This window comes from Rosa chinensis, chromosome 6, assembly GCF_002994745.2.
Source record: "Rosa chinensis cultivar Old Blush chromosome 6, RchiOBHm-V2, whole genome shotgun sequence".
Lineage (NCBI taxonomy): Eukaryota > Viridiplantae > Streptophyta > Magnoliopsida > Rosales > Rosaceae > Rosa > Rosa chinensis.
This window is the reverse complement of record NC_037093.1, coordinates 47,380,369-47,402,162: the sequence shown is the minus strand read 5'-3', so window position 1 is coordinate 47,402,162 and position 21,794 is coordinate 47,380,369. Positions and strand designations below refer to the sequence as shown.

The window sequence follows — 21,794 nt, the reverse complement described above, 5'->3', positions numbered from 1 at the left end:
CTCTATAATTTAAAACATTTATTTTGAGTTATTTTATGTAATTTATTTTTTTGAATATATTTTATGTAATTTATTTTTTTGAATATATTTTATGTAATTTATGTATTTAATGATTTTAATCTTCACTTAAAAAATAATATAAATTTAAAATTAGTTAAAATAAAGAGCACTGACACAGACATATTTCTAAAGTGGCTAGCCAAAATGACTTTTCAGTTACTTTAACTAAAATTTAACTCAAAAATAACTAAGATTGCTCAAAATGCTCTTATTTATTACCCCCTGCAAAACTTTGAATACTGTTGTAATCATCTTGATGAGACAAGGACCGGAAAGTGAAATGTTTTTTTTTTTTTTGCAGCAGGATTCCTGAATTTTTTTTTGTTCTTACTTTATCTTACGGTCAACAACTTAATGTCTAAATCAGACATTACACAATGCCAACTATACGGGAGTGTATTTCATGCGCAGTCAGTGTATGGGTACTTGCAATATGAATGGATGTAATTTTTTTTATATTAAAATATATAAAAGAGTGGATTAGATGAGTGACTGTTATTTATTTAAAGACTAAAATAATCATTCCAATGCTAATATTTTGTACAGTAACTCCTTACTTCACAGAGGGGCAATAGAGAAGTAAGCGGCTCTCTCTCTCTCTCTCTGGTCTGTGGTGCTACAGTGTGCTAGTAGCTGAAAATGGAAGCGACCCGAGAGCAGTGGGAGGAGAATGAGGAAGTGGGCATGGACTTGCGAGGAAGGCCGCCTCGCCAAAACATCAACACGATCACTAGTGGTGAAGATGTTGTCCATTCCTCACAGAGTTCAAGTGAAGCTGAATCTCTCAATGCAGAGGAGGAAGAAGAAGCTAAGGGAAGACCAAGAAATGGTTTTCGCATGGTCTCTGACAAAAATGGAGGTAAAGAATGGAACTTTGAAAATGGGTTCATTAGTTTACGTATCAAAAACCTCCTTTAATGCGGTTCCATATGAAATTTCTGGTCTGGCATCCATTTTTGATTTCACTAACAGTGAACGGTTCTTGTAGTCATTTTCCAGTTTTTAATCTGTTTTATTTGTTAGGAATGATCAAAATCTAATAGGGTCCATTTTATTGAGCAAGCTACTAATTATACTCTGGGATTCAGTAGGAATATGAGTATCATGTGCTGGACTTTTATCTAAAACATGGCGTGCATTGTTTTGTTTTTCCAAGTTCAAGGGTGTTTTGTTGAATTGCTTCATTATCTATATGATTCCAGGTGCCGAATCCTCATATACGTCTGGTTTCAATGGTGGAGAAGTTGAGTATCTTATTTCCGAGAAAATTTCTGGGAGTGAAATAGTGGCTAGTGAAGTACAGAGTCTAAGCTTTCAAAAGAGTGTTGAAGCCAAGCGTCAAGATGATGACTATATTAAGTTGAAGGATGAAGAGTTACCTGGTTTTGGTGCTTTACCTTCCACGCAGTCCATTGAGCAAAATGAAAGCTATGCTTCTCTGGAAAATGGAAAGGCTGAACATGGGAAAGTTAAGTTGAGAGACATAAGTGAGCAAGAAGTGTCTGAATTGTATCTTGAGAGGGTATATGAGAAGCCGGCTGCACATGAATTCTACTGTCCTAATTGCAATTCTTGCATCACCAAGGTTCTTATACGTGAGAAGGAATTGGAGAATAGACCTGAAACATTTAGATGCACTTCCTGCTTTAGTTTCCTCTTTCCTCAAGGTACTTTTTCAAGTTAGCTCGATCTGTTATAAAATCGTCTTTCCATTTCATTGTATGAGTATCTGTAATAAAAAAGCCAATTGGTACAATTTACTATGAGAAAAAACTATGATGGACGTTTGAGTTTCAAAGGGCAAAGAGTTCAATTGCCAAACTACCGCTAATATATGATAGAAGAAAGATTACCATTTATGGATGTTAATGTATACAGATGTGATTTGCATCTAATGTATCTACACAAGAGTTCATTTACCAGTGAGGCATGTTATTGGCTCGCATTAGTTGTTTTTTTCGAATTTTGGTCCATACATTAACCAGTCTCAATTTGACAGGCAATTGGTTCCCTCTCAAAAAAGTGGAACATCCGACAGTTCGAGGTAATCTTTTGGTTTGTTTAAATAATGTTGGGCTGATCTGCATAAAATTTTTGGTGGAGTTATATAGTTCTATGAATATCCTGCATTTAGTAAGTGCCGTCCGGTACTTGATATTTGGTTCTTTTTAACTAGCAGATTAAATTCTCTTGCTATTCAGTAAAACAAAATAGAGCATGGTTCTCTCTCCCACATTTATACTGTTCCGATGGAAAATATGAAATCTGGCGTATTAATCACTGGTGTTTGGTTGTTCCGGCTAATTTATTTTAAACAGTTATTAAATCAATGGTATTCAAGCTTTCTCCTAATGTCTTTGTAGACTAACCTTTGGATGTGCTGTATCAGTAGATAAAGCTCCAGAGCCCTATCTCGAGAGTAGAGTTGGAGTTGAATTGCCAGTTTCACCACAAGACTCGAATGAAACATTTTATTATCAAAATCCTCCAATTCCTGCTCAGTCAGATGGAGGTAGTGAAGCCACGTTGATTGGTAAAGCTCCAGAGCCCTATCTCGAGAGTAGAGTTGGAGTTGAATTGCCAGTTTCACCACAAGACTCGAATGAAACATTTAATGCTCAAAATCCTCCAATAGGCGCTCAGTCAGATGGAGTTAGTGAAGCCTTGTTGATTGATAAAGCTCCAGTTCCTGGTGACTCTGTTGAAGCTAGCATTAATGGAGTTCAGGTGCCAGTTCCATCATATGACTCTAGTGGAACATTACATGATCAAAAATCTCCATTGCCTGGTCAGTCGGTTGTTAGCATAACTGTAACAACTCAGCCACCAGCACCTGAAATAGATGATGCAGGTATGCCAAGACATTACTGTTATAAGACTGATAAAAAAGGTCATTTGAAGCTATCTCTGACCTTTCTACTCGTCTCTTTCTTGCTCCTCTGCACTTTTCTAATCTACTGAACCTTAGTCTTTTGTGCTGTAATGCTGTTACATAAATCATCACTATATTGCTGCTCAAATGATTTCCAATGTTCATATGACTGCTTATTTTCATATGAGTTTATTAATGCTGGAGAAAGTACTGTCATGAAATTGAGATACCCAAGGACAGCCAAAGAAGAACGCAAGAGGCTAATAAAAGAGCAAGAAGAAAATACAATGCAGCTATTAAAAGAAGTTTATTTACCTTTCCAAATCCTTGGTCTATTCATACCTATGCTCTTATGTATATTAAGTTTTTTCTCATCTCTTTGTATTGTCTTCAATGCAGGGCCAGCTGAAACAAAACCTCATGATAGCACAACAGTCATTATTACATCCGGTGGACCAACAATAATATCTGAACCAAGTGATGCCAAAACCTTTGAAATCCTCAAAAGCATCGTATATGGAGGTTTAACTGAAGCAATTGCAAGCTTAAGCATTGTGACATCTGCAGCTAGTGCTGGTGCTGCCACATGTAAGTGGTTTCTCCTCTAATATATTTTTTGACTGCTTGAGAAAATATTATATAAACCAGCTGCTGACATGCCTTGATTACCATGTTTGTCCTTGTCTTTGTTTGATAGATTAGGTCACAGTAGATTGTTTATACTGTAGCTATTAGTATGACGGTACATCTTTGTACTTATAGTTGCCCTTTGAATCTAGGATATTTTATTTACTAATGATCAACAATTCACTTGTTGTATCGGAAGATGGATTTGTGATGTTAATTTTGTTACGTATTGCTGCACCTGTATTAACTTTAATATATCTGCAGTGAACATTCTAGCTTTGGCCTTGGCAAACTTGCTGGGTGGTCTTTTCATCATTGGACACCACGTGAGTAATTTTACATGTGAATATAAGATCCAAAAAAAACTTAAAGCACACTATCTGAGATTTAGAATCTGTTTCTTACTTGTTTTGATCTTGAACTAATATGACATGCATATTATAGCTTTGGGAACTGAAAGTCGATCAATCAAGAGTTACCTCCGGTGAAACAGATGAACAAGTGGATAGATATGCAGAAGTACTGGGGAAAAGAGAGAATTTCTTTCTTCATGCCTCAGTTGCCATATTATCGTTCCTCATTTTCGGATTAGTACCTCCTTTGGTTTATTGCTTCTCATTCCGTCAGAGCAATGACACGGACTTAAAGCTTGCAGTAGTTGCCGCATCTTCTCTCTTATGCATCATACTTCTTTCAACTGGTAAGGCTTACATCCAGAGGCCACAAAAGTACATCAAAACTTTGCTGTACTATATCATCATTGGGGTTGGGGCTGCCGGCGTTTCTTACTTAGCAGGCGACCTGATTGACAAACTTATAGAGAAGCTTGGCTGGTTCAACTCAACTGTGTCTGGCACTCTGCCTGTTCCTCAGATGAGTATAGTGAAGCCTGCATGGAAATCCTGGTGACATAATGGGATCTCAACATGGAATTTTGTAGTTTTACTTGGAGTTAGTCTTATTACGGCAGCAATTAGCATTAGCAAATTAACTTTGCTCTAGAAATAAAGTAGTTGAGATATTTGCTCATTTGTAATTGTAGCAGTACTTTTGTTGTTTTTTGGGAATAATTCCATAGTGCACAACCCAGTTTAGATGGTTTCTTTTTGAGTTAATGAGAAATTCTCCTTTCTAGTGTTCCTCTCAATGATTGTCCAGGCTTGTCCCTCAGTAAATTTGCCATGTTCATGCACTCGCAGTGCCCAGGAACGACAACACTAATGGCTTCATTCGACACTCTAAAAATGACTTCCTACTTGATGTCATTTTACCCATGGCAAAAAGACACCTTCCTTCGGCTGTCATTTCCCCCAAAACACCCTTCTAATCTGTGAAGGTGAATCCCATGGCCCAAAAAAACACTTTTGCATTCCTATTATTAAATGCAACTAAAAGTGCAATTAGGAGTCATTGACCCTCAAAAAATAATTTTATAGATGATATTTAACCAGTAACCACTCACTAGGAGCAAAATTACAACTTGCTGAATTTTCTTATTCACCTGATATATGTGTCTCTGCACAGTCACAACAAATTTGTTACACTATACCATAGTGGAAACTAAATGGGCGTTGACTTGAACACCGCAAAACACTATATTTCCGTTGCTAATCACTTTCAAGTATCACACTGTTAAGACTCACTTAGAAGTTCCATCTTGGAGAGGAATGAACAGCAGCTTGCCGGGGTTTGACAATAGTAGTGACAGGCTGCTCTGAGTTTCGCTTCTTCATGATTGAGGACACAGTTGGGCTGTAGTAGTCATTGCTTCTTTGAGAAGTTGCTCCTTGTGAATACATCTTCCTTCCATGGATAAAGCTCCTTTGCTGTTCTAGCAATGCCCTTCGAGCCACTGGGTTCCTTTGAACAGCTCCCCATCTATTATAATTCACACAACTCTGGCTTCTTCCCACTGGCTGAAACTTTCCCCCAGGAGGACTAGGATAATTTCTACTCTCAGCTGTTTCTGCAGAGTACATAGTCTCTCCCTCACTACTATACCCATTATGCATATCTGAAGCTTCGACTGGGTATGAACTAGACTGAACCTCACTATGGACCCCATCTACCGAACCTGTTGAAGCAATCTCAGCATCAGCACCAGGGCTGCCCGGTCCTCTATCCTTGACTTGATTTTCTTGTCTTCTTGGGCTATTCAATAGAGATTGCTTCACAAAATTCTCATCAGAATTCGGGGGTAATCTTTTGGTAGGCTGCGGTGTAAATGCTGGTTTAGTGATCCTAGGAGGAAAATTAATATCCAAAAGCTGAACTTGGGAACCTTCTCTTTTCCGAAGAGGAATAGATGTTAACTTCGGTGATTCATATATTTCAGGAGTAGGAATTCCCTGTACATGGGCAGCATGAGCATCCGTTGGGGTCTCTTCTTCAAATGTGTTTGCTGCAGCAGAACAGCCTGGTCCAAGCTGGTCTCTAGGTTTTGAGACAGTATTCGATGAAGAAGGTGTCCCATCGTTATCGGCTTCAGTTGATTTGAAAACCCGCCGCAGTGTGAAGGAAGCACAGGAGTGGTCACTTTTTTGGCCAGTAGACATTAATCGAATGAGTGGTAGCTTAGGCTTGTTAAGATCATCAAGGCTACCTTCCCAATGTTGATTTAACCAATCACATATGATCGGAATGGGGATACCAAATTGCATAGGATGATCCTTTTTCCATGATGACGACGACGATGAAGAAGTAGATGAGGATTTGGTGTTTGGCGAGGTTGCTAGTTTCATAGGATCGCATATCATAAATGCAAGGTTGCCTTGCACATCAAATCCAGCTGAACCAGGGCTCCATGTTACTCCATCAGTTGACAATTTTATGAGATTGTCAGTGGCTATAACGACCTTACCTTCGCCAACTGTTAATTCCTTAGTCTCGGTGTAGCCTAGAAGGTAAACTCCACTTCCCAGATCCAGGTTTGGTTTGGAGCAGGTCTTCAAGTAGTAAGGGAGGCCCTGAGAATTTGAATCTCCATCTGCTGCATCCAAACCTACTATAGTAAGATCTAAAACGGAGCTGGTGATGAAAAACCTGCAAGTCAATGAGAGAAACTCTATCAGATGCCCAATAATGCAAATGTTAACAAAAACCATGAGCTTTCTGAGAAGAATGACACCAAATCTTTCTTTCCCCATCAGTCTACAACTAATGCGGTTCTATCATATTCAACAGGAAAATCAATAATAACTGAAGCTTGAATCATCATGATCATGCTGCTACTACCCCAATTTCTTCTTACCCTTTCTTCATTAGTTAGTTATTCAATAGTAATGCTGATAGGCCTTCACAAGACAGTTGAATAGATTAAATGAACAATAATGGTACCAAGAAGCCCTAGGAATTGAATCCTTTTCTCAACTACATTGTTGTAAATGTCCTCCATCAACATGCTAAAGGTTACAGGAGTTTCCCCCAAGAAAGTTTGAGAAAGCAATTCAAAAATAATTTCACTTCTCAGAGAAAAAGACTAGCAGTTTTTTCCATACTCCTAGTCACTAGGATCACCTAGTGCCTCCAACTTGCCTGTTCTAGCTCTCTCGTGCTGTTTCACCTGCATAGTTACTCCCCCTAACTCTCACTCTTTCAGCCCTCAAACCCCAAATCTAAATCTACATGCTAAATAAACTTCAAACTTCTTTAAAAAAAAAAACTGTCAATCTGTAAGCTTACAGCTGAAACTCCATATTTTTCGGCTAAGCAGTAATTTACTTGTAGAAAGTGAAAATGATCCAGTCACATACAATATCTGCACAATCACAAAAAGCTGCATAACTACATAGCAGCATCAACGCCATTCCCATCACTCATTTTCACATTAGAAACTTGACCAATTCACAGGTCGCCAATACAAAACACACAGAACACAACCAACAATGCAACGCAACAAACACCATCACTTTTCCATTGTCGCTAGGAAAATGTGGTAGAGCTATCAGCATCAAAACTATTCAACATTTTCAACTTCCATCACTTGGGTCCCACTAAAATTCAGCTTTCTGAAGACCTCAAAAACAAGTATAGAAAACACAAAAAACCCAGTATTCATTTGCATTTAATTTCTCAGAAAACTTGTAAAGACCAAAACTTTAGAAAAGCCAATACCTGTGGGGAACGAGACTCGCAGCGACGCCGTTTTGCAGCCGGATCTCGGAGCTCTCGGCAGCCGCCACCGACGGAAGGTTGACGTGGGTGGTCAGCAGGAGGCTACGGTGGATCAAGAACCCGGTACCGGAGATCCCATTCCCGGCTCCAGAAATCCAGGCCAATGCCGGAGCTTTGCCGGAGAAAATGGCCGCCTTCATCTTCTCAGACTTGCTCACTCCTTTGCAGAAGCACCATGACTCTCTCAGACCACCCATTTGGGGATTTCAACCAAATGGGGTTGTGTTTATTTCCCTCAAAAACTTGGATCTATACCTCTCAAAAGCTAGTGTGCCATTTTGGTGTGGCTTGGAAGCCCTGGTTTTTATAAATGGGTTTTCATTATTTTTTACTGAGAAAGCAAAACAGAGAGGGACGAGAGGGACGTGAATGGAGTAAAGGAAGGGTCTTTGGGTTATTGTGAGTGAGCTGGAACTTAGGCCAAAAAGAGAAGAATTGATTTTGATGCCTCTATCTCTATCTCTATCTGTGTCTCTCTCTGTCTCTCTCTGTGAGAAAGAGAAAGCTGAGTTATGGTAGTGTGAAGAAGCAATGTGGGAGTGAAACAAATAGTGAGGTGACTCTGCTGCTATTATGGAAATGGAATATTCATGTGAAGCTCATCAAGACCCTTTATTTTTTTTTTATTTACTTTCAATAATTACATGCTAAAGAATGAGAATTTCCTGGATTTTGATTCTGATTGAGAGAAGAGGGAAAATGAAATAAAGTAGGGTTAGTGTACTAGTCCTGCAGAAAAGTGATGGGTCCTATTTTGAACGTGAGGTCAAATTACTCGATAATTTTCTCATATCATAGAGTAGTTATTTATTTAAGATCTTCTTCAATGACTTATTAAGAAGGGTGGGCATCATTATCAAAAGACTCTTTACTTTATTAGAGCATGACTGAGATCATTGTGTCATATGCTGTTATGGATGTAGGGTACTTCGAAGGTGAAAACAAAGATCAGGTTGACAATTAAATCTTAGCTCAGGTTAGGTTATGCTACAGCTGTTTTGTCTTTTCCAATCAAGTGTAGATTTAGAACTTGAGGTTAAGTTAACGCTTGGAATAGTGGCATTGGTGGTTTTTAATAGGTGAAAGTTCTACCAGATGGAGGAAAAGAGAAAGAATAAAGAATGAACTTTGACCTTTATTCCTTATAATTTCTGATGTGATTATTATGTGAATGTGATGGAAAAACCAAGACTTGAATAACAATGCTATCTCAGTATCACATGTGATGATCGGATAACAACTTTGAGCTTTATTCTTCTTTTGATCACCAGCACCACCAGAAACTTTGACAATGCGGCACATGATGCATTGACCTCTTGATGAAGCCAGCACATCATGTGGCTGTTAGCCATCCTCGATAGATCAGGAAGCCCTTTGATGACAACTGGATGCAGAAAAAAAAAAAGACTAGGCATCTGTCTGGCCCTTTTGGTTTATATGGACCACCGTGAGCATAGAACATTTCAGGGGGAAAAGAGAGAGGCTCACTTGACAGAATTCATGTCTCTCTAAGGAAAAGCATCAACAATCACATGTACAAAAGACCTTTCCTTTGTTGCAAAACGGCTCATTGTTTAACTGGTAAACTTTTCCCGATTTTCATTCACAAGGAAGCAATCAATTGCTATAAGACTTCCACAATATCAGTGCTACAGTAAGTGAAGTTCAATAAATTCTACAAGGGTCTTTCTTTGTGTCTAAAATTCAAAACGTGAAAACAGAACTCTGGTCACAACATCAATCACAGCCACCCACATCGATCCCTTTCTGCTTCAAATATTCCTTGGCCTCAATTACGTCCTACAGAGTATAACACATATTAAGAAGATTAGTTTTAACCAGGTCTTCTTTTCAAAGAATTGTTTCTTAAAAGAAAACATGCATACATTTAAAAGATGACTGATGTGGACAACAGTTAGCAGAGGATGAGAGTACCTGCTGCAACAATACTGCTTCTTGAGGACAAGTTGGAAATTGTACCAAACCAACTCCAACCAGTAGAAGCCCATAGCATCCTAGCGACACAATGAAATATATGGGAAGCTGGGAAGAAGATAAAAACAAGGAATAGTAAGCTTTATACAACTAGAAATTGTAAAAACTGTGACCTAAACTAAACAAAAGAAATACAACTCACCAACCAAGTATGACTACGTGGAATAATAGCTGTCTGTAATAGGCCAATCCATAAGGCAGAGATGGTCACCAACAATGTCAGAATTTTCACAATATGTTTCATTGATAAAGAGCTCAACTCCTCTGTAAGTTTCAAATAACATAAGTGAAAAGAAAATTACCAAATCTCACTCTTAATATGGAGAATAATGTATTTGATAAGATATAATGTTTTCAAGTACACAAGGCAACAAACATTATGACCAACGCACAAGGAAATGCATGTCTGCAGGATGATTTCTATGTGATGTATCCTTGGCAAACAAAATAACTTATAATTGCAAGTCAAGCAGCAAGGGGAAGAAAATATACATACAGTAATACAGTATACACAAGACCAATCAACATAGCAGTAATTGCAGCTACTTTAACTGTTTAGCTATACTCATAGGGCCAACATCATCAATTCAGTGGCTAGCTTAACTTATAAAAGCTGACAATACCAGTTTAAATTTGCTTTCAACTGAACTACAGGCTGAACAAAAAAAATGCCACTTGAAAGCAAACAAGACACCAAAGAAAGAAAAGAGAGGGGGAGAGACACCAGCACATAATGCATAGTAGCTTATATGCATTTTAAAAGACCTTAGAGCCAATAACTAACTCTTCCTCCTTACCACCCCTTCTGGGTTTGCTGCCTACTCTATTAGTAGTCAACCCATAAACCACCCAATAACAGAAGGAACTGGTATTCCTCCCTTCCTCACCAACTGTTAACTTAAGCATCATATTTTCATTTAAGTATGACACAATGGTTCAATCATCCCTATGTCCAAAACAGGATGAGATGGGTGAAAACAGGTCAAGGTGAATGTCAAAATGTTAGCTTTGTGTAATAGTTGACCAATAGCTGCCATCAGAAAGGATAGGTAATAGTATTCATTTCATTTGTCCCAGTGATACTAATCTGGAACTCAAAGCCCTTGCACAAATTCCCAACATCATATGGACAACTGAGACTTTCAACTACAATTGACAGCTTATAAAGTCTAAATCTCTTTACAAGCACAACCAACAATCAAGAGAAAGCATAAGCAAACATGCATGTCAAGCCATTATTTATATGACATCCCAAACCGGAAGCAAGAGCATCCAAATTCCACAATCATCAGTTTGCCTAATCCTGGAATCGCCCATTTCTTAGAGTAAAACAAGGAATTAAACAAAATTTGATATCTTCGTGAATGAAAAGAAAAAGTTAACATTACAACTGACTCAACTTAAACAGAAGCACAGATTTTGGCTATAATTTAAGTCTTCGAATACGGATATATAACTTCGTGCAATACTTGATCAATAGCTGCCATCAGAAGGGATAGATCATAATATCCATTTCATTTGTTCCAGTGATACTATTCTGGAACTCAAAGCCCTTGCGCAATTTCCCAACATCATATGGCAGACTGACACAATCAATTACAAATGCTCACTCTTTGAACCTAAATCTCATTACAAGCGCAACCAACAATCAAGACAAATCCATAAGCAAACAGGACTATCATGCCATTAGTCATATGCTATCCCAAACAAGAAGCAAGTTTATTTATACTACACAAAATCCTGAATAAGGTGGTTGCTAATTTCAATAAGAAAAAATACAATGCACAATCATGAGTAATTGCCAATTTCTTAGAGTGACAAAAGGAATCAAATAAATCCGATCAACATTATGAAACAAAAAAACAAATATATAGCATCATACATCACTCAACTTAACAAAAAGCTCATGTTTTGGAGCAAAAACCCTAATCCTTTAGAGATGGGTAGATAAACTCTGCAATATTCAGTCAATAGCTGCCATCAGAAGGGATAGGGTAGTAGAATTCATTTCATTTGTTCCAGTGATACTAATCCGGAACTCAAAGCCCTTGCGCAATTTCCCAGCATCATTTGGCAGACTGTTTGAATGTAACTAGTTACAAATGCAATAACAATGGAGCAAAGTATAGCTTCAAACTTGAGATCCCAAACAAAAAGCAAGAGTTTCTATAACACCAACAAAAGATCCATTCATTCCGAACCAAACAAATGCATATGCCCATTATCATTCCGCATCATAAACCGGAATCGCAGATAGTAGAACTAGGAATTAAACAACAAAACCATAGAACTTTAGGAATTAAAAACAAAAATTAAACCATCACACTTGGCTCAACTTCGAATAAAGCACAGATCTTTAGCAGAAATTTCAAGTTTTAAGAGATGGGTAGTGAAAATTACCGTGGAGAAGACCAAGAATAACGAAGGAGACGAAGGTGTTTTGTTTAGGTCAGGCGGGTTACAAGAGAGAGCTCAGAAGAATATAAAGGAGGCAACTTTGACAATATAAAAATTGATGATTTTTCCACTTTGACCCCACAAACTTCTTTAAATTCCACAATGCACCCCCACAAAACTTCATAAACCCCACCAACCCCAAATTGGGCATTACTATATGACCTCTGCTCCTTCTGCAATTCACAATCTGAGAAACAATGACGACGAGCAGTGACGTGGAGGCCGGATTCGCGAAGCTCCAAGGCGAAGACTTTGAGTACTACATGCAGACCTACTCCATAATCCTCGGCCGCAACTCCAAGAAGTCGACGGTGGACGTCGACCTCTCCAGCCTCGGCGGCGGAATGAACATCTCCCGCCACCACGCGCGCATCTTCTACGACTTCACGCGCCGCCGCTTCGCTCTGGAGGTTCTCGGGAAGAACGGGTGTCTCGTCGAGGGGGTGCTCCACCTCCCCGGAAACCCTCCGGTCAAGCTCGATTCGCAGGATCTGCTTCAGATTGGGGATAAAGAGTTTTACTTTTTGTTGCCGGTGAGGAGTATTCTGGGTGGGCCTATTGGGCCCAGGCATTACGCGGCGGCGGTCGGGGTTTCCGGCTCGGCGGGGACGGCCCATTATGGATATGGGCATCCGGGCGCGTCGGCAGGGTCGGTGGCGAAGAAGAGTAGGGGGAGGGAGTTTTATGAGGACGAATATGAGGATGAGGATGATATTGGCGGCGGGGGCGGCGGCGGCGGCAGTGGTAGTGGGAAGAAGAGGAGGGAAGGGTATGAGGGTTATGGGTACAGTGGTGGGCCGGGTTCTGGATCGGGCACCAAGTCGGGTTCCTTGGCTTTAGGTTAGTGTTTGTTCCTGTCTAGCTTTCAGTAGAGGTGATGATGTGATGTTGGTATAGCAATTGGAATTGGGATGCAGTTTGTTTTCTGAATCATATGATAAGACTTAATTTCTATTGATATGAGTTTACTTACCTTTTTTCCGCTCTAGAGTTGATAATGTGATGATTGTTGCTAGTATAGCAATTGAAATTGGGATCAAGTTTGTTTTCTGAATCATATGTTAACTTTGATTGATATGAGTTTAATTACCAGTTTTTGGCTCTAGAGTTGATAATGCGATGGATTGATGTTACAGAGAAGCAATTGAATTGGGAAGAAATTTGTTTTGTGGATCATGTGATAAGACTTATTTTGATTGATAAGAGTTTAGTTACCAGTTTTTGGCTCTAGAATTCGTAAGGTGGTGAATTGAGAAGAATTTGTCTTTGGAATCATTTGATAAGATTCATTTTGATCGATATGAATTAGTCACCAGTTGTTGGCAATGTCAAGTGTTTACCTTAGGTCTTAAGGTCCATTTCTTAAGCCAATTTGTTCTTAAATCTGTTTTACTTATAAATGATGCCAACTCCTGCTTTGAACTTTCTTTACAAAGTTCTTATGAGGCAATACCAGTTTGTTTTACAGTCTAGAGGAGATAGTTTTCAAAAAGTTAAGTCTGTTCTTTGTTTGAGGGAACGAACACTCATCCTGTCTGCTATACTACATTGACTTGCTTTTGAATTTTTGTGGCACTACTGGTGATGCAGGGCAAATAAAGCTGAAGGACAAGGTGTTTTTTTCATTAGATTCTAGGGTTTTATGGCAAGGCATCATATGTTTGTTAGGTTGTATCACACAAACCTGGAGAGAAGCGAAGGCTTTCAATTGATCAGTCCTCTGAATAAATAAGATAATTCTAGAACAACTAGGATAAAATAAACCCAACAGAATCCCATAATAAGAACCTTCCTATTCTGTATTAAGAAGTTGTCCTAGTAGTGAATCCTTATAATATCGAACTTTCCAAACCAAGCAACATCCCAGGGCCCATCATCTTCTACAGAATGCCAAATACCTTTTTCACAAGGTCTTGGACATATCCTAGTGCTCTTCCACTTGTATTCCTCATCAACTGGTTTCAGTTGTTTCTGGTGGTCTTATGTTGATAATCAACATGCAATTATGTTTTATATGGTATTAGCGTTTTTAATATCTTCAATGGCAAATCATAGATGAAAGCTATTTCTTTAGCTCAAAGCTCCCAGCTGTAAAATTCTTTGCAGATCATGCTGACATTCTGGCTAATTGTGTCTTGCTAGGTTTTGGTATGTGTCCGTGTATGCATGATTCTAGTTCTTCACATAGGATTTTACGAGCCGGTGCTCTTTTCATTGTAGTTGGACCTCTGAATATGGGTATAGCTACTACAGGGCATGAAGGGTCAATTGACCCTTTTCAATTTCTGAAAAATGAATATGATTGGTTAAATATTTAGACTTCTGTAAATAGAAATAGGATATTGACCCTCCTAGGTAAAATTTCTGGTTACGCCACTGCCTATGATAGGATTGATCTGGCTAGATGCTAATATTGAATGCCAGCTTTTTCCATAATTTTTCATACGCTTGCATTGATGTTCTGTTTCCACTTTTTATGAATTTAATTAAAACTACTTTTGTCTTTCTAACAATCTTTGTTAACTATTGTTGTGCCAATTCTTTGGATAATTTTATCTTCTGTTCCTGCAGAAAAGAAGGGAGATGGAAGATCAAGGGTTGATCGAGACAGTGACAATCAGCAACTTCTGCATTTGGAAGAAAAGGATGTGGTGTCATCTGTTGCTACAGTGCTCTCTGATCTTTGTGGTCCTGGCGAATGGATGCCTATGGAGAAACTGCATGCTGAGGTTAGCCTTGAGTCCTTGACATATTCTCGTGAACAAAATATATGTTAATGAAAACCTCTGAAACTAGTCCTTTCTTTCATTTAACTACACCCTTCAATATCCATTCCAGTTTCTAGGTAACGAAAGCAACTGCACATGTTGTTTCTTTTCGTTTCTTATCATATATGAAGCTGTTTCCACTATCTAGTCTGATCCTTTGATGGATGCTACAAGTATCTATTGTCATATATAATGTAGAAAGGCGCCATTAGTTGTTGTTCTTTTAGTACAAATCACAAGTGTAACATCCTACTGTATGTTTTGACTGGCAGCTTTTGGGCTTTTTCTGTGGATGTTTGTTTATACTTTATATGTGAATTCATGTTCTATGTTTGAACCCTGGATTTGTACCTGACTCCAGTATCACTCTTTTTCAGTTGGTGGAACAGTATAGTGGTGTTTGGCATCACACTCGAGTGAGGAGATATCTTACTTCTGAGGACTGGCCTGGTCCCGAATCAAAGGGGAAACCATGGTACGGCTTGCTTATGCTGCTAAGGAAATACCCAGAACATTTTGTCATCAACACAAGGTCTAAGAATCGTGTAACTCTGGAATTTGTATCTCTTGTTTCGTTGCTTTCATAAAATGGTGAGACGTCACAGCGAGCTTTTGTGATGCTGGTAATTTACAATGGAGTTTATCCGGAAATGAGATTCCTTTTCTGTAAATTGGTGGCAGGCCCTTGGTTGATTGCCCAAATTTGTACAACTATTGTAAGTCGCTGTCGAGCAGTATTAAGAAATGTGGTATCCCTCCTTGGATGCATGTAATCTAATTTGCAATGACATTTTCTGTACATGACAGTTGTTGCATTATTTATCCCTTCGAGTCTTGGGCAATGTTGTTGTCTTCCAATTTAATGACTCTTGTATGCAATTCCAGCCAGAATTTCATATATCAATTTGTTGGAAAGTTTCATCACCTCAATTTTGATGCAGGACAAGTAGCAAAGAACTGTAGAACTAGGGTTTGTTTGAGTACTCTTGGATTTGGTTGCTGGGCTCTTGTATTTTTAAGAAGAAAAGGGATTTAGCATCACACCATTAAGATTCTAGGATAAAGCTACTAGCATCACACCAGTAGGGTTTGTAGGCATCACACCAGTAGGGTTTCTAGGCATCACACCCAAGGTTGCATCACACAAACCTGGAGAGAAGCAGAAAGCTTTCAATTTTATTAATCTCAATCTGAAAATAAAAGACTACAAAGGCCTCTATATATAGAGAGGCTCAGACGATTCTAGAATTACTAAGAAAATAATCCTAAACAAATAATCCTAATAATAAAAGCCTAGATTTATTTGAATTACTTTCCAAATCCTGACTTTAAATATTCTGCTCGTATTCTTCATCAAATTTGCTTACGTTATGATGTTACAGTTCACAATTTGATTATTGAACTATCTAATTTTGAAAATGAAAGGATGGATCACATGCAAATTTGCAATAGTATTAACATTTCCCAACTTAATAAAAGAATATGAGCTAAACAAACAGAAACCAAAAAGTTCATTTTTGATTGTAAATTTGTATCCAAAAATCTCTGCATCCATCTTTTTGCTGGTTTGAAAATACCTTACCAGTACATAGGAGTAGATAGTGCAAAGTCATTCCCAAAATGGGAGATTAACAGTGACACGAACAGAAAGACAAGAGAAACTAAAAATGCTAACAAGCAGACACCAAAAGATTATTATTGACATTATACAAAAATTTATGCACCAAATAGAACTTTAAGACTCTTCTTTGGTGAAGTTCCCAAGTCCCCTCTGTGCATATAACTGCTTTTCTCGAGCCTGCTTTGCAGCAAGGGCTTCTTCATCAAGTACTTTGATAGGGGACCAGTCAGGCAGTTTCAGCCAGCCATCATTCTTCTTTGAATCATCATTACTCCCAAGCATAGATTCTTTGTAGCTCTTCAAGACAGGTCGTAGTTTAACTGTACCATAGTCCAATGTTGTCCCAGCAATAGTAAAGAGTATTGAGTAGCGGACAGCAGCAACTGGACCACCTACAAGCCGATAAACAAAACAATTTAACCACAGGTGAGAGAGGAAGCATTTCAAACTATATTGAACACTAAAGCCAGACTATTAGCAAATACAACTTTTCCTTTTCTGCTAGCAACCAAGAAGTTTAGTGATGCCGATTGTATGTTTCACACTTAAGGAGTTGTATTGAGGGGCGTCAATGCAGTTCCAAGGATTCTGGGACTTAGTTGAGTTGAGCAGAGCTCCCATATCCGGAATCTAATGACTTTTTTTGTGTATAGAAGAGCCCTAACTTTGTCAGAAAGAAAACTAAGTGTCCACTCAGAACCTCAGACAGTTTAAGCTTCAAACCTGCCCTCAATTTGGGAAGTCCTGCTCAAAGCTTGCTATGGATAAATTCTTTAGCCAATCTATATCTGAGCTTCCTTCGTACCCGAAACTTTCCACTTCTCTCTAAGCAAGACTACATAACTAAGATAACAACCAGCGGCCTCACACACTAGTCAATGAAAACCAAACAAATCAAGTTCATTATTCATTCACATGCCTAGAAACTCACTCTAGAGGCTGAAATGCAAGATAATTGAAGATCACTACTATCACATTTGTCTCTAATTCTATCCGAATACAAAAACATGAACACAGAAAGTAACCCAATTCCTTGGTCCAGTCTTGAAACACAATCAGAGAACAATCTAACCGTAAAGCCGCCCAAGAATAGCCCCACTGCCAAAACCGGCAATTGCAGAGTTGAGCAGATCATCAGGCCCTGTTTTTCTAGTTATTCCTACATACTCACGCGCCCCTGCCAAGTCAAACAAACCCAATATCAGCACTACTCGCCCTAATCCGGCATTTACCGATCAAATCAAACTGAAAAATTGAAGAACAAAGGATGGGTAATTACCGCAGTAACAAGCTGTGACAATGGCGAAATTAGCAGCGTAAGTGGCGGAGCTGGTTGGGAGGCCGACGACTTTCCGATGCTTGGAGACCAACCCAGCTCCGGCGCCAACGATTCCGGCAACGAGTGTGGGGACGACGATGCGGTCCTTCCAAGACGAGGATGGAGGAGCCTCTGATTCTGCGTCTGAAGCTCTGGGGTCGTCGGAAGCCATAGTAACAAGAGTGAAAGAAGGGGCTCTCTGAAATTGTGTTTGCTGTTTGATTCGCCTGAGCTCACCCCAACACCCTGGCCTCGCTTTGTTAAGGGAAATGCGGTGCAAACCATGGGTCGGATCCGGTTATGCTATTTCGGGTCTTTCCTTTTTCCTATCCGTACAAAAAAAAACAAACATAAAAAAACGTCTTTCATTCTTCTCTTTCTTGTTCTAGACAGATAAAAAGATGTGTTAGTACTCACAATGGAACATAAAACTAGGTCCACTCATTAGATATCAAATACAATGAAATAGCAAGTCCTTCATTTGATTCTACTTCAGAGGATTCACCAAAAACATTTATCTCCCGAAAACAATAGAGAATTATTGAAAATAACCTAGTTACTAACATAGGGCTCCTTAAACAAAAGGAGTTAAAAGAAAGCGAAAAAACCCAGCTAATTGTAAACCCAAATGCCCAAAAGAAAGTCTGAAACCCGAGGCCCAAAACAGTTGGTCCACCCCAGCTCCCCTTCACCTCCTTGTGCAGGGCCGCCACCTCACTCTGACAACCACTGCCGCCACGACTCGCTGTCTTCTGAAACTCATCGCAAGCGGATCAATGTCGCCATGACTCAAGGACACCACATCGAGAAGACCCGACTCCAAACGGATTCAAAGCCCCGGCAAAACTCGATGTTGCAATATATCACCCCGCCCACTCGTCTCTTGAATCATTGTTCATGGCTGCCCCGTCGCAAAGCAATCCAAAAAAACCACGCCAAACCAAACCTATCAAAACCACAGGCACAACAATCTAAAGGTCCATGGACTATATTTCATTCATCACCCATCCTGCAATATCACGATGTAGGCAAAGCGACGTCGGATCGCCATCGGACGAGAACGATTTTGCAGAAGTCGACTGAGGCTTCTTTAGAGTTTTCTGGAGAAAGACATCTATAAAAGTCAATCTCTTTTATTTTGCCATAATAATGTTTCTAAATGATTTAATTGTTAATTTTTATGAGTCATGTTTTGGTGATCTATTAATTGGTACTCAGTTGTGTATAATTGTCATTGAATTTAAATTTAATGGTGAAAAATAATAAGCATTTTAATCGCTTTATTATTTTTCACCATTAGATCTAAACAACGACAGTTGAGTATGACTGACCACATGAGCGGGACTGTAATTTTAATTATTTTATTACTTTGAGACTTTCAAATTTTGAAAAAGTTTTGACCACAAATGAGGCCTCGCTTTAGTAATTTAGACTTGCAAAAAAATAAATAAAAGAAGGTGATATTCACAATTTTTTCTTCTTCTAAAATTAGGGGTGAATGTTTTTATCACGTATATAAAAGGACGACAAACCAGTGTACATGCTTATTGTATATATAGTAGGGGGTGGATCCGTGGCATCACAAATTATAGTTAAAATTATACTTCAATTGCCAACCATTAGATTAAAAGACTATCAATGGATGAGATGAGTCATAAAGAATCAATCAATTATCTATCATTTTTCTTTTCTTTTCTTTTCTTTTCTTTTTAATTAATTAATTAATCAAAATTCTTTATTGTGACATAGTAAAAATGAATGGGTGTTTCTATTTGAACCCAGCAAATTTCTTAATATACCAGGCAATTAAAAAATTTTCCAGTATTTTCCAATTTTGCCCTCGTTATATTACACCCAGCATAAACGAACCCACAACGCCACAAGTATAGCGGTTGCTATTGTTTACCGACGACAACCTGGAACAAAAGAAACCACCGACGACGACCTTTGAACTGAAAATGGCTTCTACCGAGATCTTATTATTTAGAGTTTGCTTAGGCTGAAAGAGTCTGTTGTTTTATTGCGTTGTCGTGAAGATGGCCTGCATATGGTGGAGTCTGTTTTGGAAGCAGCACAGGAATATGCAGAGAAAAGAGATGTTCATGCACCAGAGATCATAGTTGACGACACTGTCTATCTTCGACCCATCATAATCCCCATGGTAATTCTTGTTCTCAAGAGCCTTAGAGATGCTCAGCTTGCTACTGTGTTTACTGGGTTTAATTAAACAAGGATTGCTGGGTTTATTTAAACAAGGGTAAAACGGGAAATATATAATAATATTTAGAATGCTGGGTGTATTTAGATATTTGTTGGGTACATTTAGAAAGACCCAAAATGAATAATTGCTACTCTGATTTGGATTACAATTAAGGAATCAAATCTTTCAATTGTTTTCCTATTGAAACTCATCTATTACTGGGAAAAGAAAAACGAATTGATCAGATGAGGTCTTTGATAGAGAACGATGAAAATTGATTGAGTTTCAATCTCTTCTCTACCTTTTTCTCATCTCTTTCCTCATCAATATGGCAGAAGCATAATCAAGATTCATCATATTCTAATGCAAATCTCCAGTACGTTACCCTTAATTTTTTTTTTTTTGTCTCTCTAGGACTTTGTATGACTTTTTATTTGAGCAATTTTAATTGATTTTGACGGTGTAGAAGTATATTGGTGAAATTACTAATTTTGGTAATTATTGATATTCCAAAACAGGGTAATTCTTAGCTTTGAAAATAGAAGACTATTCGGCTACATCAGTTCGTCGCTAAAATATCATTACCTCCTACTCGAATGAAAATAATCAAACTTTGCAAAAGACCCAACTACAGCTCATGGCGGCTCTAGATTTTCCTTTGACGGGGTGGTATTATTAAGAAGAAAATATATTTTTGGGGATCTATTGGTGAAGCAATAGACCTAATATTAGATATAGAAGAAAACTTCTCTTGAATCTGGGAAATGGGCTGTATTGGATAATTGGAATATCACGTACTCTTTATTTTCAATTAGAGGATTTTGAACGCAACACATAAATAGCTATGAAAGTGAACGGCGTTAAAGGAGAATGTTCTTGTGCTTAATTGGCTAACACCATGGAGAGAGACAGCATTGAAGAAGAGGAAATAATTTCTCTGAAGATTGTCTTTCTTTATTTTTCTTTAATTAATGAGTTTTAGTTGTGATTAAATTAATTAAGTGAGAGAGGAAAATAATAAAGAGATTTGATTAATTAATTAAAAAGAAAAGAAAAATGATAGATAATGATTTATTCTTTATGACTCATCTCATCCATTAATAGTCTTTTAATTTAATGGTTGACAATTAAAGTATAATTTTAACTATAATTTGTGATGCCACGGATCTGTAAATAGTAGACATTGTGTAGTTAATTATGGTGCTTTCCAAACAGTTCTCCAGAAACATGTATCCAATTCATTTAATAATTATAGTGCTTTCCAGAATCTTAGCATGCATGTATTGTATTTTCAGTTTTGATTTTCCAAACCTCCACATTGAAATCGTTCTCAATCATAGCATGCATGCATGTATTGCCTAATATAATATATTATAATATAATATAATATATATATATATATATATATATATATATAACACTACACATAGAGTATAGTATATAATTTACAGGTCTACTGGCTAGGTATTTACAGGTCGGCCGAACGGGGTTCTTCAGGCCTTTGGCAGGCCGGGTTTCAAACCTGCAAACCAAGCTTGGTTCTCAACACTAGCGGGCCGGGCTTTTTGGGGCCTAGATGCGGGCCAGGTGAGCCTTCATCTACCCATTGATCCGCAGGGTAAATGATGACCCTTAGTTTGTGTTGGTGCCTTCTTGTCATGTAAAATAGTGAAGGCAAACTTTTTCCAAACTTGCAACCGAAG

General features: G+C 38.3%; 5 protein-coding genes across 6 annotated transcripts; 2 read left to right on the top strand and 3 right to left on the bottom strand.

The window, feature by feature from the left end:
* The first annotated feature begins 612 nt into the window (after positions 1-612).
* LOC112172898 (membrane protein of ER body-like protein) lies at positions 613-4,660 on the top strand. 2 transcript variants are annotated; one of them, XM_040507848.1, is made up of 7 exons: positions 613-919; positions 1,263-1,727; positions 2,060-2,104; positions 2,453-2,911; positions 3,332-3,520; positions 3,824-3,885; positions 4,004-4,660. In XM_040507848.1, exons 1-7 carry the CDS (start codon positions 700-702, stop codon positions 4,466-4,468), a joined length of 1,905 nt encoding a protein of 634 aa, XP_040363782.1. In that variant the 5' UTR covers positions 613-699; the 3' UTR covers positions 4,469-4,660. The 2 variants fall into 2 exon arrangements, with proteins under 2 accessions (XP_040363782.1, XP_024166169.2); XM_024310401.2 differs by having other exon boundaries at positions 2,450-2,911.
* Positions 4,661-4,972: 312 nt separating this feature from the next.
* LOC112169311 lies at positions 4,973-8,269 on the bottom strand. Its single transcript, XM_024306323.2, has 2 exons — positions 7,673-8,269; positions 4,973-6,601 (listed from the first exon to the last, which is right to left on the bottom strand). Exons 1-2 carry the CDS (start codon positions 7,927-7,929, stop codon positions 5,203-5,205), a joined length of 1,656 nt encoding a protein of 551 aa, XP_024162091.1. The 5' UTR covers positions 7,930-8,269; the 3' UTR covers positions 4,973-5,202.
* A 1,036-nt stretch (positions 8,270-9,305) lies between these two features.
* On the bottom strand, positions 9,306-12,269 carry LOC112172977 (dolichol-phosphate mannose synthase subunit 3). The gene is made up of 4 exons (XM_024310515.2): positions 12,128-12,269; positions 9,870-9,991; positions 9,668-9,775; positions 9,306-9,532 (listed from the first exon to the last, which is right to left on the bottom strand). Exons 2-4 carry the CDS (start codon positions 9,969-9,971, stop codon positions 9,470-9,472), a joined length of 273 nt encoding a protein of 90 aa, XP_024166283.1. The 5' UTR covers positions 9,972-9,991; positions 12,128-12,269; the 3' UTR covers positions 9,306-9,469.
* Positions 12,270-12,306: 37 nt separating this feature from the next.
* LOC112173428 (FHA domain-containing protein FHA2) lies at positions 12,307-15,876 on the top strand. Its single transcript, XM_024311048.2, has 3 exons — positions 12,307-13,024; positions 14,756-14,913; positions 15,330-15,876. The coding sequence occupies exons 1-3, from the start codon at positions 12,382-12,384 to the stop codon at positions 15,537-15,539; spliced, it is 1,011 nt and encodes a 336-aa protein (XP_024166816.1). The 5' UTR covers positions 12,307-12,381; the 3' UTR covers positions 15,540-15,876.
* Positions 15,877-16,446: 570 nt separating this feature from the next.
* Positions 16,447-18,158, bottom strand: LOC112170438. Its single transcript, XM_024307733.2, has 3 exons — positions 17,853-18,158; positions 17,646-17,750; positions 16,447-16,965 (listed from the first exon to the last, which is right to left on the bottom strand). Exons 1-3 carry the CDS (start codon positions 18,061-18,063, stop codon positions 16,688-16,690), a joined length of 594 nt encoding a protein of 197 aa, XP_024163501.1. The 5' UTR covers positions 18,064-18,158; the 3' UTR covers positions 16,447-16,687.
* Between the last annotated feature and the right edge of the window lie 3,636 nt (positions 18,159-21,794).

Coding starts and splice junctions, on each gene's coding strand:
- LOC112169311 (XM_024306323.2), bottom strand. CDS start 7,929: ATGGGTGGTCTGAGAGAGTCATGGTGCTTCTGCAAAGGAGTGAGCAAG. Junction 6,602..7,672: donor GCGAGTCTCGTTCCCCACAG/GTATTGGCTTTT, acceptor ATTGACTTGCAG/GTTTTTCATCACCAGCTCCG.
- LOC112170438 (XM_024307733.2), bottom strand. CDS start 18,063: ATGGCTTCCGACGACCCCAGAGCTTCAGACGCAGAATCAGAGGCTCCT. Junction 17,751..17,852: donor TGTCACAGCTTGTTACTGCG/GTAATTACCCAT, acceptor TTGACTTGGCAG/GGGCGCGTGAGTATGTAGGA. Junction 16,966..17,645: donor TATTCTTGGGCGGCTTTACG/GTTAGATTGTTC, acceptor ATCGGCTTGTAG/GTGGTCCAGTTGCTGCTGTC.
- LOC112172898 (XM_024310401.2), top strand. CDS start 700: ATGGAAGCGACCCGAGAGCAGTGGGAGGAGAATGAGGAAGTGGGCATG. Junction 2,105..2,449: donor GGAACATCCGACAGTTCGAG/GTAATCTTTTGG, acceptor GTGCTGTATCAG/TAGATAAAGCTCCAGAGCCC. Junction 3,521..3,823: donor TAGTGCTGGTGCTGCCACAT/GTAAGTGGTTTC, acceptor ATATATCTGCAG/TGAACATTCTAGCTTTGGCC.
- LOC112172977 (XM_024310515.2), bottom strand. CDS start 9,971: ATGAAACATATTGTGAAAATTCTGACATTGTTGGTGACCATCTCTGCC. Junction 9,776..9,869: donor CACGTAGTCATACTTGGTTG/GTGAGTTGTATT, acceptor TCTTCTTCCCAG/CTTCCCATATATTTCATTGT. Junction 9,533..9,667: donor AAGCAGTATTGTTGCAGCAG/GTACTCTCATCC, acceptor TATACTCTGTAG/GACGTAATTGAGGCCAAGGA.
- LOC112173428 (XM_024311048.2), top strand. CDS start 12,382: ATGACGACGAGCAGTGACGTGGAGGCCGGATTCGCGAAGCTCCAAGGC. Junction 13,025..14,755: donor GTCGGGTTCCTTGGCTTTAG/GTTAGTGTTTGT, acceptor CTGTTCCTGCAG/AAAAGAAGGGAGATGGAAGA. Junction 14,914..15,329: donor TGGAGAAACTGCATGCTGAG/GTTAGCCTTGAG, acceptor ACTCTTTTTCAG/TTGGTGGAACAGTATAGTGG.